The 16736-nt window shown below is 37.8% G+C and overlaps 1 protein-coding gene across 1 annotated transcript; it reads left to right on the forward strand.

Moving 5' to 3' along the window:
- The first annotated feature begins 13686 nt into the window (after nt 1-13686).
- Nucleotides 13687-16516, forward strand: LOC105953579 (wall-associated receptor kinase 1). The gene is made up of 3 exons (XM_012977251.2): nt 13687-14650; nt 14744-14905; nt 15357-16516. Exons 1-3 carry the CDS (start codon nt 13729-13731, stop codon nt 16514-16516), a joined length of 2244 nt encoding a protein of 747 aa, XP_012832705.2. The 5' UTR covers nt 13687-13728.
- Nucleotides 16517-16736: the final 220 nt, after the last annotated feature.

Raw genomic sequence — 16736 nt, forward strand, 5'->3', positions numbered from 1 at the left:
TGCTAATTAATGAAAAATTAAATTATCGGAGACGCGGGGTGTTACAATCTCCCCCCCTTAAAGAAATTTCGTCCCCGAAATTTGTACCTTTCTTTATTATGTCCGGGTACCGACTCTCAATCTCATCCTCGAGTTCCCACGTTGCCTCGTCCGGAGAATGGTTTTTCCAAAGAATTTTGATAAGGCGGATTTCTTTATTTCGGAGTTTCTTAACCTTTCGGTCTAAGATTTGAATGGGTTCTTCGATAAAAGATAGGTTTGGGGATAAGTCTATAGGTTCGAATTCAAGGACATGGTCGGGGTTAGGAAGGTATTTTCGGAGCATGGATACGTGAAAGACATTGTGTATTCGAGATAGATGTGGTGGTAGGGCAAGGCGATAGGCTTGAGTACCAATTCGATTGAGAATTTCGAAAGGTCCAATATATCGAGGGCTTAGCTTCCCTCGTTTTCCGAATCGCATAATTCCTTTGAGTGGAGCGACTTTTAGAAATACGTGGTCGCCAACATTGAATTCTAAGTCTCGTCTCCTTTTATTTGCGTACTTTTGTTGGCGATCTTGGGCCGACTTCATTTTCTCCCGGATGTTTTTGATTATGTCGACGGTGTGTTGGACTAGTTCGGGGCCCAATAATTTTCGCTCGCCGACTTCGTCCCAATGGATTGGAGATCGGCATTTTCTTCCGTACAATGCTTCGTATGGCGCCATTTCGATTGATGATTGGTAACTATTATTGTACGAGAATTCGATGAGCGGTAGCCGGCTTTCCCAATTACCACCAAAATCCATTATGCATGCTCGGAGCATATCTTCGAGAGTTTTGATCGTTCTCTCGGATTGACCGTCGGTTTGCGGATGGTATGCCGTACTAAAGGCTAGACGGGTCCCCATTGCCTCGTGCAAGCTTTTCCAAAATTTTGAAGTGAATCGAGGGTCTCGATCGGAAATGATTGATATAGGAATCCCGTGGAGTCGAACAATTTCTCGGATGTAAAGTTCGGCTAGCTTATCGAGACTAAAGGTAGTCTTGACCGGTAGAAAGTTAGCGGATTTGGTTAGGCGGTCAACTATCACCCATATTGAGTCGGAACCTTTTTGAGTTTTCGGAAATCCTTGAACGAAATCCATGGTTACTCTTTCCCACTTCCATTCGGGTATGAGGTTGGGTTGAAGAAGTCCGCCGGGCCGTTGGTGCTCCGTCTTGACTTGTTGACAAACTAGGCATTCGGACACAAATTTGGCTATGTCTTTCTTCATTCCGGGCCACCAATATAATTTCTTTAAGTCTTGGTACATTTTTGTTTCACCCGGGTGGCAAGAGTAAGGGGTTTTGTGAGCTTCGCCAAGAATTAATTATTTTATCTCTTTGTTTGCCGGAACGCAAATTCTTCCTTGGAATTTTAAGACTTCGCCATCGGAGATCGAGAAATTGGGATTTCGACCGGTTGATAAGCTTTCTCGGGTTTTTAGAAGTTGATCATCCAGGAGTTGGGCAGATTTGATAGTCGACTCGAGCGGCGGTTCAATGATCAAAGCGCACATGGACTTCCGGCTAAGAGCATCGGCCACGACATTAGCTTTACCGGGGTGGTAAAGTATTTCGCAATCGTAATCTTTGACCAGTTCGAGCCATCGTCTTTGTCTCATGTTAAGATCCTTTTGGGTGAAGAAGTACTTTAGGCTTTTGTGGTCAGTGAAGATCGAACACTTCTCTCCGTAGAGATAGTGCCTCCAAATTTTGAGGGCGAAAACTACGGCGGCAAGTTCCAAGTCGTGCGTCGGGTAATTTTTCTCGTAGTCTTTCAATTGACGAGAGGCATAGGCAATTACGTTTCCATTCTGCATTAGGACGGCTCCGAGTCCGTGCTTCGAAGCATCGCTATAGACTACGTAGTTTCCGGTTTTGTCGGGTAAGGCAAGAATTGGGGCGGAAGTTAATCGATTCTTGAGCTCTTGGAAGCTAGACTCACATTCGGCGGTCCATTGGTACTTGGTTTCCTTTCGGGTCAATCGAGTGAGTTGAGAAGCGATTTTGGAGAAGTTCGGAACGAATCGTCGATAGTAACCCGCGAGACCGAGGAAGCTTCGGATTTCTCCAACATTTCGGGGAGTCGGCCAATTGCAAACGGCTTCGATCTTGCTTGGATCTACCGATATTCCTTCTTTCGAGATCACGTGCCCAAGGAAGTGGACTTGGCATAACCAAAATTCACATTTGGAGAATTTTGCGTAAAGTTGGTTTTCTCGGAGGGTTTGGAGCACGATTCTCAAATGTTCTTCGTGTTCTTCATCATTTCGGGAGTAGATTAAGATGTCGTCGATGAACACGATCACAAATTGGTCGAGGTACTTCCGGAAGATTCGGTTCATTAAATCCATGAAAGCGGCCGGGGCGTTGGTTAGACCGAATGGCATTACTACAAACTCGTAATGGCCGTAACGAGTTCGGAAAGCGGATTTTGGGATATCTTCTTTCTTGATTTTCAATTGGTGATATCCGGAACGGAGATCGATCTTTGAGTATACCGTGGAGCCTTGGAGTTGGTCGAAAAGGTCGTCGATTCTCGGTAGAGGATATTTATTTTTGATCGTGACTTTGTTAAGCTCTCGGTAGTCGATACATAGGCGGAGGGTTCCGTCTTTCTTTTTGACGAAGAGGACGGGAGCTCCCCAAGGGGAGAAGCTAGGGCGAACAAACTTCTTATCGATAAGATCTTGGATTTGGTCTTTGAGCTCTTTAAGTTCTAACGGGGCCATGCGGTAGGGTGCTTTGGAAATAGGAGTTGCACCGGGAATTAGGTTGATCTCAAATTCAATTTCACGATCGGGTGGAAGACCGGGGAGATCTTCGGGAAAGACATCGGGAAAATCACAAACGGTTGGTACTTTGGATGGCTCGGGTTTATTTTCGTCGGAGATTTCGACTATGTCGACCAAATGACAACAATGCCCCTTTCGGGCGAGCTTAAGCGTTTTGACGGCGGAGAGGATTTTGAGTGAAGGTGAATAGGACCCTTGGAATTCTACTATTTGATCGTGGGGTAAAGAAAGATAGACGGTTTTGGTCGCACAATTGATTTGGGCTTTATATGTGGACAACCAATCCATTCCGAGAATTACTTCGAAATAGTCTATAGGGAGAATTATGAGGTCGGAATTGAGTGGTTTCTTTTGGATTTGGATTGGGCAATCTTTCAAAAAGAGATCGGATACTAAGTCATTGCCGGACGGTAAGCGAATTGTGAATAATTCACTAGATGTGGTAGGGGTTATCGGGAATTTGGCGGCGAGGGTACTCGAGACGAATGAGTGAGTCGATCCGGAATCAACTAGAGCATAAACGAGATTGTTACAAACGTAAATTGTACCTGCTATCATCGAAGGGTCGGCTTCGGCTTGATCTTTGGTCATTGCGAACACTCGACCGGGGGCTCGGTTTTGCGGTGGGGGTTGTGGGCAATCCCTTATCAAGTGCCCTGGTTTTCCACAGCGATAACAATTGTTGGTGCCTTGAACGCAGGGTCCAAAGTGAGGTTTCCGACATTTTGGGCAAATCGGTCGGGCTGGTGGTGTATCATGGTTTTGAATCATTGGACGTTTTCCCTTGTTTTGGCCTGGTCCGGGGTGGGGCCTCTTCCATTTGTGAGTAGTGGCGGGTGGAACGGATCGAGATTGACGGATCTCTTGCTCGGCTTGGTCTGCTTCGAGTGCTTTGTCGACTATTTTCCGAAAAGTCGTTACGGAAGACATGCGGACATCTCGTTGAATCACCGGGTTGAGGCCTCTAAGGAAATGGTTGGCCTTTTCGTCGGCGTCTCGGGATATGAATGGGGCGTAAAGACATCCTTGTTCGAATCGCCTTACGTACTCGGCTACGGACAAGTTGCCTTGCTTTAGCTCGAGAAATTCCTTTAGCTTCTGAGCTCGGAGGTCTTTGGAAAAGTACTTTTCGAAGAATAAAATTTGAAAGCGCTCCAAGTAGTGTTCGTCAGGTCGATTCCTTCTTTGGTACCTTCCCACCAATGACGGGCTTCGTTCTTCAGTAGGAAAAGAGAACAATGGATTCGATCTCGGTCGGACATTTCCATGTAGTCGAAAATGACTTCGAGGGATTTGATCCATTCTTCGGCTATGGTTGGATCGGGGCCTCCATGGAATTCGGCGGGGTGCATTCTTAGAAACCTTTCGTAAATGGCTTGGGGTGCGGTATTTTGAGTTGGTGGAGGTGGAGGGTTCTGGTTTTGGAGGTTAACAAGGCGTTGGATTTGTTCATTTTGTTCTCGGACGAGGGCGGTGAGGTCTTGTATGGTGCGAGATTGATCGTTCGGACCGTTAGCGGCGTTTTGAGCTCGAGTTTGTGCTCCCGACATTTTAGCACTTTAAACAAATAAACACTTCTCATTAGTTAAGAAATGTGCACACATAAACACATACCTGCCCGAGTTCTTAGTTGATGTCGTCATTCGAGGATTTCGGAGATCTTTAAGTTCATATGGAAGTTTCCGGGGAACGTTGCTCTGATACCACATATGTGTGACACCCATTTTCTAATTACACTTACTTAGTAATTTAGAATATGCTAGCGGAAGACTTATAGAAAATAATGAGTGTGGAATGCTCGTTTTAGAAATCACCTTCTACCAATAGAAAGTTACGCATAAATTTTTCTTTTAAAATCAGAGGAAGAGTGTCCACATAATACTATATCATATACATTTCACCAAATATCACAAAAGGAACATGCATGTCTAGATTATTGAAATTATCAAGAGTAAAGATTAGGAATTTCGGACAGATTTGGTAGATCAACTTAGAAAATTAATATCTCTTGAACCCTTCATGAAAATGCTTTGCAAATTTAACCACATACTCAAATATGGGTCTAAATTACTCAGTTAAAACAGTTTTAAAATATCATTAGCCATGTGAGAGAAATAATTAAACATATGCAACTGTACAGTTTAAAAATTCAGAACAGGAGAGGGAGCTTTGAAAATTATTTATAAATTCCCTACTGTTCTAAAAACTACCAAATTTTATACGACAGTAGATAAGTGAGTTAGGAACATATTCCAAGTTAAATGGATTCATTTGAGTAAGAAAAACTTCATATATTGATGCATGTCCTAAAATGACTCAGCATGTGCACAGTTACGGAAATTAATTTATAATAAATTCCTGACTTGTCCAAATAATGCAAAAGTCCTACCAAAATAACTCTAACATAAAGACCTATGACTTTGTAAAATTAAATGCAATTCTAAACAGAAAGTATATTTAATACGGATTATCGAACAACAGGGCAGAACACAACATATAATTAACCGATAAGCATTATATAGAAGTTTGGCAAAAAGAGGAAATCAAAATCCTAATTATTATTAGATGCAATGTTCTTACTAATAAGACCCCCCAAGGGGTGGAAGAGTACGATAATAGATATCTAAGACGGTATCGAAAGTCTTTAAAATTAAACTATATAAGTAAAACAATATGACTAAATTAAGAGCACACAAGATCCACACGCCTTCCATATGAACGCATCCCTCGATCCTCGAACTCGACTCCAACTTTACGACTCGTGCTCGGGATTGAAAGTACCTACAAGCATTTCAACACCTATATGAGTCTTTTGGACTCAATGAGAATTCCAAAAAAATATCGAATACACATAGGCAAACAAGCATATATTTATGATATGTATATATGTATATATCCCATCTCGAATCACACATATACACAATAAAAACATTTCGATTTTACCTCAATCACCATTTCTTTAAGGAAATTTACCGATTTACCTTTACCTTCTCGGATTACCTCTTAGACCTTCCTTTCATCATTTCATAAGGAATAAGAGTAAATCCCTCACAAGGGAGTCGTCATTCTTTTACACACACATTCATTCAAGTGCTCATACAATGTGTGAGAAAAACACTTTTGTTCGGATATCCTTTGGAAAATCAAGTAAAACCATAGACAATAAGCCTTCATTTATTTGGAACCCGTTTCATAAGTTGAATCAAACCACACACTCTTCATCTCATTTTTGGGGTACCGGTCCCTCATACCCCGTGCTTATTCGATCTATGTTTTACAAGACTTTCCAATTTGAAAAACGTGCAAGTGAGGTTACCACATACTTTTATTCATTTCAAGCAATTTGATTAGGTGTGTGAGAAAACATTTTTCGTTCGGATATCCTTTGAAAAATCAAGTAAAACCATAGACAATAAGCCTTCATTTATTTGGAACCCGTTTCATAAGTGGAATCAAACCACACACTCTTCATCTCATTTTTGGGGTACCGGTCCCTCATACCCCGTGCTTATTCGATCTATGTTTTACAAGATTTTCCAACTTTAAAAACGTGCAAGTGAAGTTAGTATATACTCTTCATTTCACATATTCAAAGTTAGCTTTCACATAAGCCCTTACTCGGAGGATTCAAACTCATGTTTACTCAGCTATGTTCATGCAGTACCCGGAACTGACGACCAGCAGTGGAGGCCGGTTCATCATCGGTCAACTTGATGCCAATTAGACCTAGGGGGCTAACCCCAATCTTTACTTTGTTCTTTACGTCTTTTATGTTTTTATGATTTTGATAGCTTGTTGCTATTGCTTATTGCATCAATTCCCTCGGGTATGCCCGTTGTAATTGTCTACGACTTTTTTTGATTTATATTATTTACATCTTCATTCAAAAAAAAAAAAAAAAACACTCACTACATCGAAAACATACACTGAATTACACAAGAATTACAATAGAAAATAATTACCCGAAAAAAACCACGCACTACACCAAAAAATACACACTTAAAAAAACACGCACTACGCCAAAACACAGATTGAATAAAATGCACTACACCGTGAAACACACACTGAATTTTGAGTGTACTTCTTGTGTAATTGAGTGTGTAATTTTATGTATTTTGGGTTTTACAAAAGAAGTACACTGAATTTCCAGTGTGTATTTCACGGTGTAGGGAATTTTATTCAATGTGTGTTTTGGTGTAGGGCGTGTTTTTTTCATGTGTGTGTTTTTTGTGTAGTGTTTGGTTTTTTTACGGGTTGAATTACACGAGAACTACACTGGAAAAAAACCACGCAGTACATAAAAAAACACATACTGAGAAAAACACGCACTACACCATAAACACACTAGAAAAAATACACATTGTACTGCACCAAAAATACGCATTGAAGAATAAAATACGCACCAACATACATTGAATTACACAAGAAATACACTGGAAGACACACAATGAAAAAAAAACCATGCAGTACATAAAAAACACACATTGAAAAACAAGCACGCACTACATCGTAAACACTCACTTGGAAAAACACACACTACACCAAAAATACACAAAAAAAAAAAACACGCACTACATCGAAAACATACAATGAATTACACAAGAATTACAATAGAAAATAAACGCCCGAAAAAAAAATCACACACTACACAAAAAATACACTTAAAAAAACATGCATTACACCAAAACACACATTGAATAAAATGCACTACACCGTTAAACACATACTGGAAATTGAGTGTACTTTTTGTGTAAAACACATATTACAAAAGAAAAGAATAATAAAAAATATATAAACTGACATGGTGAGAAAAGAAAAGAAAAAAGAGGGGGGGGGGGGGGGGGGGGGGAGGGAGCACCCCATTACCCATGTCCATTGGAGGTGGTTTTGCCTCCCCACCCTACCCGCCCCCATCTCCATTGAAGATGGTCTAGTTACCTCTAACTTTTTAAATTTTATTTTTCATTTTCGGTGAAAGACTTTTCATGTCTAGACCTATTTGTTTATAGGGTTCTTTGAGAAAACCCCCCATTACTTGTTTTAATGGGAAGAGGCCCAAAATATTTTGCTCCATTTTAGAAAAGCTCACACCAATTTCCAACAATTAATTTTTCCAATTTTGCCCCCGCCCGCCACATCATCATTGTGTCACGCATTGGTCATCAGCCGTTTTTTTGTTCATTTTTTTAACTTTTTTTCTGTATCACTTTTATTAATCGACTATGAAGCATAATCGATTAAGGGAAATCGACTATGAAACATAGTCAATAAAGGAAATTCTTTAAAAAAAATATAAATATTTTTTTTTTTGTTTAATTTTTTTTTTCTACCAGGTATATTAATCTCCTATGAAGCATAATCGATTAACAATCTGACTACTAAAAATAATAAATCATAACTACAAAAAAATGCAAGATCAACTATATTTTACAAAAACAAAAAATATACAAACATTATAATTGATTTATACAATTGGAATAAACAAAAAATCCAAAAAAAGTTAAAAATTGGAGTCGATTAACCCTAATCGACTAAACATGTACGTAGTCGATTAAGGTTCCAGCCTGCACGAATTTCTCTATATGCACCGTCTTCCACCCAATCTACAAAAAATACCCTAGATCGGCCTCCCCACGCAGTGGCAACACCACACCATGCCATAATCCTTGCAACTTCATCCCACACCTTGCGACTTTATCTCACCCAAAATCCTTGAATCCAAACAAATCATTTCTCCTTCTCCAACTAGATTTTGATTGAAACCAAAAACATAATATAGATCTAGATAGAAATCGACTAGATCATAGAAACAAATTTAGAGGTACTCAAAAGACATAGTTTCCGGGTCGATGACTTGAGACATGGTCTTCACTCTTCGTCGCCACTACCATCTTCTCTATCTCCGCCGCCGCTGCCATCGTCTCCGCTGCTGCCATGGTTTTCACGTCTCCGTCGTCGATGACTTCAGACATGGTCCTCCCCCCTCTCTAGTGTTTCTGTGAGTAGAGAGAATGGAAGAGAGAATGAAGAACGATGAAAAATAGGGCTGGGGTATGTATGGGCTTTTAAAAGTAGTTTGGGGATTATTAAAAATTCATTCTGTTGAAAATATACATAAGGGAGTTTTCTCTAATTATTTTGGGAGGGGTTTTTCTCTTAACCACATTTGCTACCGGGGGTTGTCTTGCGGAATATTTTCCTTTGTTTATAGGCGTATGGATAAATGATATTAGCCATATATATATAATTTGGAGTGGCAAAATTTTCACTAATTTAGCGAGATATTGGGTAACTAGTAAATTATTAATTTATGAAACTATTATCATTGTTTAATAAATATATTGTATTATTTATTATAGGGGTTTTTGTGCATAAGTCCCTAACCAACCATCTTTATTATTTTCTAGGTTTAGGGGTTATATTTCTTTCGCTAATAAGCTCATCCCTTCAATATGTATTATAAATAAAGAAAACATTATGACAAAATTACCCTAAACTCTTTACACCAAGTTCTTAATTGTAACCCTAATTTAAATCAATTTTGACTTTTTTTTTACACTTTTCTTTTTCTGAAATTATTTTGTTGCCGCCGTTTTTCGCCGTTGACTCTTTCGATTTTTTTTCTGTCTGCTTTTTCTGCCGCTGGTTTACCGTATTTGTACTGTTATTAACAATAATTATACTGTTGCGGACAGTAACTGTACTGACGTTGACAGTACATTAACATAATTGTATTGTCGCTGACAGTACATTTTTGTAATTGTACTATCGTTGACAGTACAATTACGGTGAGCGACAATATTATTATTTTTTTGGATTTTTTTTTGTTTGATTCGTTCACAAGTCAACGTAATTATATTACTGCCGTTGACGGTAAAATAACTGTAAATACGATAATCCTACTGTCAACCACATCAATATTAATTTTTTTTAGTTTTTTGTTTTGTTTGAGTTGTTGACGGGTTAACGAAATAATATTACTGTCTACTATTGTAATATTACTGTAAACACAACAATAGTACTGTGATTGACGTAATATTACTGTTGTTAACACAGTAATATTACTGTGGCTGACAGTAATATTATTGTCAACCACATTAATATTAATTATTTTGGTTTTTTATTATGTTTACCTTTGTTGAACGGTCAACATACTATTACTCAATAATAATGACTTTTGTTGTGTTGATATTACTGTGCTCGAGATTAATACAACAATATTACTATGTTAAACTGTAGTATGGTTAAAATTACTGTGTTTAACAGTAATATAGTTAATATTACTGCCAACCACAGCAATATTGATGTTTAAACGGGGCAAAAAGATGAAGAAAAAAATCAAAAAAAAAAAGTCAACACCGTCGGAGACCGGCGTTGACCGCCGGTCAAGAGCGGCAGAAGCCGGAGAAAAAAAATCGAAAAAGTCAACGCTGAAAACCGGCGAAAAATGAGGAAGACAAAAAAAATCAACGCCAGAGATTGGCGACGACGGGCGAAATTGTACTCGAAATTGCGTTTTTTGTCAAAATTGAATAATTTGTGGAATTCGGGCTTAAATTGAGGTTATACTAAATTAAAGGATGAAATTGGAATATATTAAAATGTGATGGACTATTTTAGTCTTTTACAAATCTCTGGACTATTAAATTGATTTCACACGAACGCTTTTCAACCGCTCGTGTGTTTTTACACGAGCAGATTAATTTATTTATTTTTATTTTTTTTTTGCATTATAAGATGCTCGTGCAAAAACATGCGAGCATTTCAACAGTGCTCGTGTGAAATCAGATGAGCACTGTTGAAATGCTCGCATGTTTTTGCACGAGCACAACAATTTATTTTTTTATTTTTTTTATTTTTTTTTATTGGGTAGGAATAGTACAAAAGGTAAATAGTTATGGTAAAAAGGTAAAAAATCATGGTAAAAAAATGCCTGAATGTTTAATTTGGCATGCGTATATCATTACCCTTGTTCCAATGTACACTCATAAATAAGAGTCATTTTAATTAAGGGCAAATTCCACTTTTTCTCTTGTATTTTGACTCGACTTGCCCTTCTGTACTTAAAAAATTGTCTCAATGTGGCATTCGTTGTTAGTTGTAATACATTTGTCATTAACACCGTTTGGTCTAATCTGTGAAATTAGAAAAACGCCACGCATTCCAGTTTAAAGAATTATTAGAAAACAAAAAATAAATTAGTAAACAAAAAAAATTTAAAAAAAAAATTCAAAACAACGAGAAAGCATAGTCTACGACGGCAGCCACATTTTTTTTTTTTTTTTTTTTTTATATATTTATGTAAACTGGGAAGAGTTGTTTTTTTGTAATTTTCAGACCTTAGACAAAACAGTGTTAAGGTCAAATGTCTGAAAATTAACGGAGAGAACCACATTAAGACAATTTTTCAAGTACATGGGGCAAATCGATTCAATCGAAAGTAGAAGGGGGAAAAGTGATAGGAAATCCAAATACAAGTGGAAAAGTGGAATTTACCCTTTAATTAACGATCTCTTACTCTAATTAGTGATAGCAAGTTAGTACGGAACGTCTAACAAGTAACACCATATGTCAAACTCATAAGTTATGAACATTCACTAACAACATTGAAATAATTTAACTTCGAACAACCCAAATCTAATCATCGACATCAAATATTGTCTACTAATAATCACACAACTCGTTCAATTTAGAGATGAAACATCACAACAACACACTATATTGATCTCACATTATATTTACATTGATCAAATAAACTTGTTCACAATCTTTTTTCCTATCTATCTTCTATGTCCTAACATCAAAATAATCTCAATAATCCAATCATGCCAATCACCAATATCTAAAACCAACCACTCAAACACCCGAACATGAAGAATCGATTACCAATCTAGCGTAATTTAATAGTCTCGTTAGGAAAAATAACATTCGGATTCCTCATGTGCGGATTAAGCTCCGCCAATTCCTTACATTTATCACCCGTCCCATAAACACGAGAAGATATATATACTCCACAATGTCTCTCTAGGTTGTACCGTTGTAGTCAAAGTGGGGCCATAGGCTTGTCAACAAGCTTTGACTTCATTAACGAATACTTATTCTTCTTCCCCATTCCGTTAACCAACAGAATACATGAAAAATGCCTCTCAAGTCCCTTTAAACTCGAGGCACACTATGCCGTCTATCGCATGCGATCAATCCGAGCCACTAGAAGGAGAATCGATCTTGAAATGTCATCTCGTTAAAATACCACTTGCGATATTTGTATTAAAAAATCAGAGATTGTAGTCAAAGCCCTCGTTTTAGTCTTGAAAATGCATCGGTGGTTGTAGTAGTGTCTTCAACAAGCCAAGTTCGGTCGGTCATAGTCGATATCAAAAGTTGCGTAAAGCTCCATTGTTTGCGAGAGCATCCTTTCCGTATAAGAGCCTAGCTTCCTTGGAGAATCGGACGACTCAATTTCACGATGCATCTCCAAGAAATAACTTTCACTATGCATCTTCAATGGTTCATCTTCTGGTTTTGCTTTCATTGCGTTATTCTCACTTACAACACATCCTAATAGACGAAAAAAAAAATTTGGGATCATTTATAGCTAAATTGGTTGCGTTCACCTGAATTATGAAGAGCAGTGGTAGTTCTACTATGTTTGTTTAGTTGGTATTCATACGCTGCGTTTACGAGCTTGAGGAGTATTTGACACGTGGATCTGGTGCTAATATTATATAGCTCGAGTAGTATGAGTTTGTTCTACTGGGCCTTAACTTAGTTATGCCTCTTTAAAAGGGACTATGCCCGATCATGGATTTATCCTGTTAGCCTGTGGCTCATTACTTTTTCAATTGCCGATTAAACTGGATTATACTTGTTGGGCTAAATACCTAACACGCAAGTGCACGTATCACAAATTAAATTGGATTATACTAAAAAAAGAATTAAACAAATTAAACAGGATAATACTCAAAAATATTAATTATGATTTCACTCAGAATTAGGGGATTTACATTCTTACATGTATAGACACGAGTACGCTACGAAAACCACATTTCCAGTTCCATTGCAATTTGCAACTTACATTTATTTTGCAGCTGGAAGCTACAATTTTAATTAGATTTTTTTCGATCAAGTTTTTACTACAGAAATCACTATAAAATAATATTTAAGAAACGGCAATTTGTTCGTATAAGTGGACACTTTCGTGAGATCCGTTGGTTAATCTAGCTAGTTGCCCTCTCGAGGGGTCCGTGTTTGATGTTTAAAATCAGGTAAAGAAATAAATCAATCCAAACTAATGTATATCAATTATCTTATGCATATATACTTCGTTTTTATGTGAAACTATCACAAGAATCCGTACTATATATATTATAAACTGAGGTGTGTAACATCATAAACTCACAATTGTTGTAAACTTATATATAAACTGAGTTGTTATTGATAGGTAAGACTTTACCTATGCGAAAGAGTTTCTCATTGAAAAAGTCGTACGAATGGACTGACCTGTGTTTATTATAAAAAAAAACGACTTATAACGACTCTGTTTAAGAAACTAAGTACTCCATACAAACACTCTTTAGAGTTTCTGAATTAAAAATTCTCCGAATGGGTCCGGTGTAAGTTGACAACAAATTGTATCGACGAAGGACAAAAACAAATTGTTGATAAAGGAACAAATAACAGTGACTCAAAATAATATGAATAGTCAAATAAGTAACTTGGAATACTTTTCCACACTTGGTGTTTAATTAGGGAAAAAGAACAAGCTAACTAGTGGAATAATTCTTCTTCAATCCGGTTCCAATATATATATTACAACTGTGTGTATGTTTATATATGTATGTATGGCTGCCCATTGTGAAGATCACTATTGTGAATGCATATTATCTCAAAAGCATATCACCAAAACAATGCTAATTAAAATTCACTTGTGTTCTCTTGTCTTCCCTTTCGTATTGGTCGAATGGGCGTCGACAGATTGCAACGAGACCAACACAAGGAGAACTCCCACAACTATCACAAAAGGTCTTAACATAACTAAACCTGGTTGTGAAAGCGGGTGTGGGAACTTAATCGTTCCTTATCCATTCGGCATAGGCATAAATTCAGCATGTTCTATACAACCTTCATTCAGTATCAACTGCGATACTTCTTTCAACCCTCCAAAGCACTTTATTGCAAAAGGAAATCTTGAAATTATTGATATAACAGATTCTCAGATAAGGATCAAGAACCAGGTGGCTGTCAGATGCTACAACGAGCTCGGCGAATCGACCAAGGAAGAGAAAATCGAAATCCAATTTCCTCAATATTTTAGCTTATCTGATGCAAATAAGTTCACAACCATCGGATGTGACGATCTTGCTGTAATAGCAGGAACAGGTCGGATTAATTTCTCCAGTGGTTGTGCTTCGACTTGCTATGCAGAAAATGATGTTCTTGATGGTTATTGTACCGGCACCGGTTGTTGCCAGACTTCAATACCGAATGGCCTAACGGGTTTTACTGCTTCTCTAGGCAGCATTAATAAACACACTAGTTTGTGGTCCTCTGACCCTTGTGGTTATGCCTTTCTTGCAGAGCATGATAGCTTCACATTTCATTCCTCTGACCTCAATAACGAGACCTTTATGAACAGAACCATCCAGAATGTTCCGATACTCCTGGATTGGGTTATTGGGAATACTACTTGCAGTGAGGCTAAACAATCCTATGATTTTGCGTGTCAAAATAATAGTGATTGCGTTGATTCTAACACCAATCTTGGTGGATATCGATGCAGCTGCATTGATGGATATGAGGGCAATCCATATCTTGAGCCAGGCTGCAAAGGTTAGATCTTTTGAGATATTTGTCGAGATAGAATGTTTTTATTTTTTCAAGTTTGATGAGCCGACTATAATGATCTTTATTTCTGAATTTCAGTCACAAATCACTGCGAGAATAGTCCATGTCATCCGGAAGGAGTATGCACTAGTAAAACTGACGGTTTTTATAGTTGTTCTTGTCATCCTGGCTTCTTAGGCAATGCCACAAAAGATGGCAATGGCTGCTTTAAGCCAATCTCAGCGCTGAATTTCTCATTAGGTAATTGTAAATGATAAAATTCAAATAATATGTCACAACACAACTGTATACTCTAGAATATCAGATTGACATAAAATTTCAGACTTGTACTAATGGAAATCAGCACCAAAAAGAAAATATCTTAATCGTAGGCTTAAACAAATTTTCGACACAGAACCATTGTATTTCTCTAACGCTAGCAAGCAAAACATTTCTCTACATAGTTTTCATTAAACGCCTTTATAAATGTTTAGCTTTATTTTGAGAATATCACAGATGAACCTCCCAATATCGAAGTACTCTTAGAATTTTGTGATATGTACCATTATTTGTATTAATTGTATATGCCTAGCTGCCTAGGTGAATGCCTATAATATGATCAATGGAGTGTTACTGATATCACAAGAATTCCAATTGCTTTAATATGGTTAACTTAGTTTGATATCTATCGTGTCAAATTGTGAATTTTCAGGTTTCGGTTTCGGCTTCTTGGCCGTGATAATTGGCATTACTTGGACATACTTCGCCATCCAGAAGTGGAAACTCATCAAACTAAGAGAAAAATACTTCCACCTAAATGGTGGATCATTATTGAAACAACTTCTTTTTTGCAACGAGGGTAGTAAAGAACCGACAATATTTTCTGCCAAAGAGCTCGAAAAGGCCACCAACAACTATTCAGAAGATCACATTCTTGGACAAGGAGGTTACGGAACGGTTTACAAAGGAATTTTGAGCGACAAACGTGTTGTGGCAATCAAGAAATCAAGAAATATGGATCCGACTCAAATAGAGGTTTTCATCAATGAGGTGGTTATTCTGACTCAGGTCAACCACATAAATGTGGTCAAACTAATTGGATGTTGTTTGGAAGCTGAAATACCTCTGTTAGTATATGAATACATCTCAAACAACACCCTATTTCACCATATCCACAACAGTGGGGAAATACCATGGTTCTCTTGGGCAAATCGGCTGAGGATTGCCACAGAGGCGGCCGGTGCACTTGCATATCTTCATTCCACAGAAGGAATGCCGATTATCCACAGAGATATTAAGTCGGCCAATATATTGTTGGATGAGTATTATACAGCCAAAATAACGGATTTTGGAGCATCAAGATTGGTGCCTATTGGTAAATCACAAGTCACCACTCTTGTACAGGGAACTTTGGGTTATCTTGATCCTGAATATTTTTTTTCAAACCGATTGAGAGAGAAAAGTGATGTTTATAGTTTCGGAGTCGTCTTGGCTGAGATCCTCACCGGCAAAAAAGCTTTGTTTATTGGAAAAAGTGAAGAAGATATAAACCTGGCTATGTACTTTGTAGGGTCTATGAAGGAAAACCGATTGTTTCAAATAATCGAGCCGAGGATATTGAGGGAAGGGATTTTGGAGCAAATCAGTGCAGTGGGTGAGCTTGTTAAGAGATGTGTAAAGTTGAACGGAGACGAAAGGCCGACAATGAAAGAAGTGACTATGGAATTGGAGAGGCTGAGAAAGTACAATTCATATTCCCACGAACAAGAAGAAATAATCCATGATGAAAACATGCGATTAACATGTGAGCAACAACCTGAAATACTCTGGAAGGATCAATCAGGACAACCGTTTGTTCCATGCAAGAAATAACCCTTCCTTAGACGAAAGTACATAAGGTTTTCGTGCTCAACAATTTTCTCTATTGGTGCTCGTGTTTGGTAATACTGTACATTTCATATTGTGGTTATTGAACTTTCTTGGTTGTAACTCTCGTGATTATTAGTTTCTTGATTTATAAAAATATGTGTGAACATTATAGGAAGAGATTGTTAAGTTTCACAATTCCTTTTCTCTAGTTCATTTCTTATAA

The sequence above is a fragment of the Erythranthe guttata genome, chromosome 6 (assembly GCF_056151865.1).
Source record: "Erythranthe guttata isolate IM_541 chromosome 6, IM_541, whole genome shotgun sequence".
Classification (NCBI taxonomy): domain Eukaryota; kingdom Viridiplantae; phylum Streptophyta; class Magnoliopsida; order Lamiales; family Phrymaceae; genus Erythranthe; species Erythranthe guttata.

Bases quoted from the DNA above. Each gene is read 5' to 3' on its own strand.
- LOC105953579 (XM_012977251.2), top strand. From the start codon at position 13,729: ATGCTAATTAAAATTCACTTGTGTTCTCTTGTCTTCCCTTTCGTATTG. The intron at 14,651-14,743 runs GTTAGATCTTTT...TCTGAATTTCAG, and splicing joins TCTTGAGCCAGGCTGCAAAG to TCACAAATCACTGCGAGAAT. The intron at 14,906-15,356 runs GTAATTGTAAAT...GTGAATTTTCAG, and splicing joins AGCGCTGAATTTCTCATTAG to GTTTCGGTTTCGGCTTCTTG.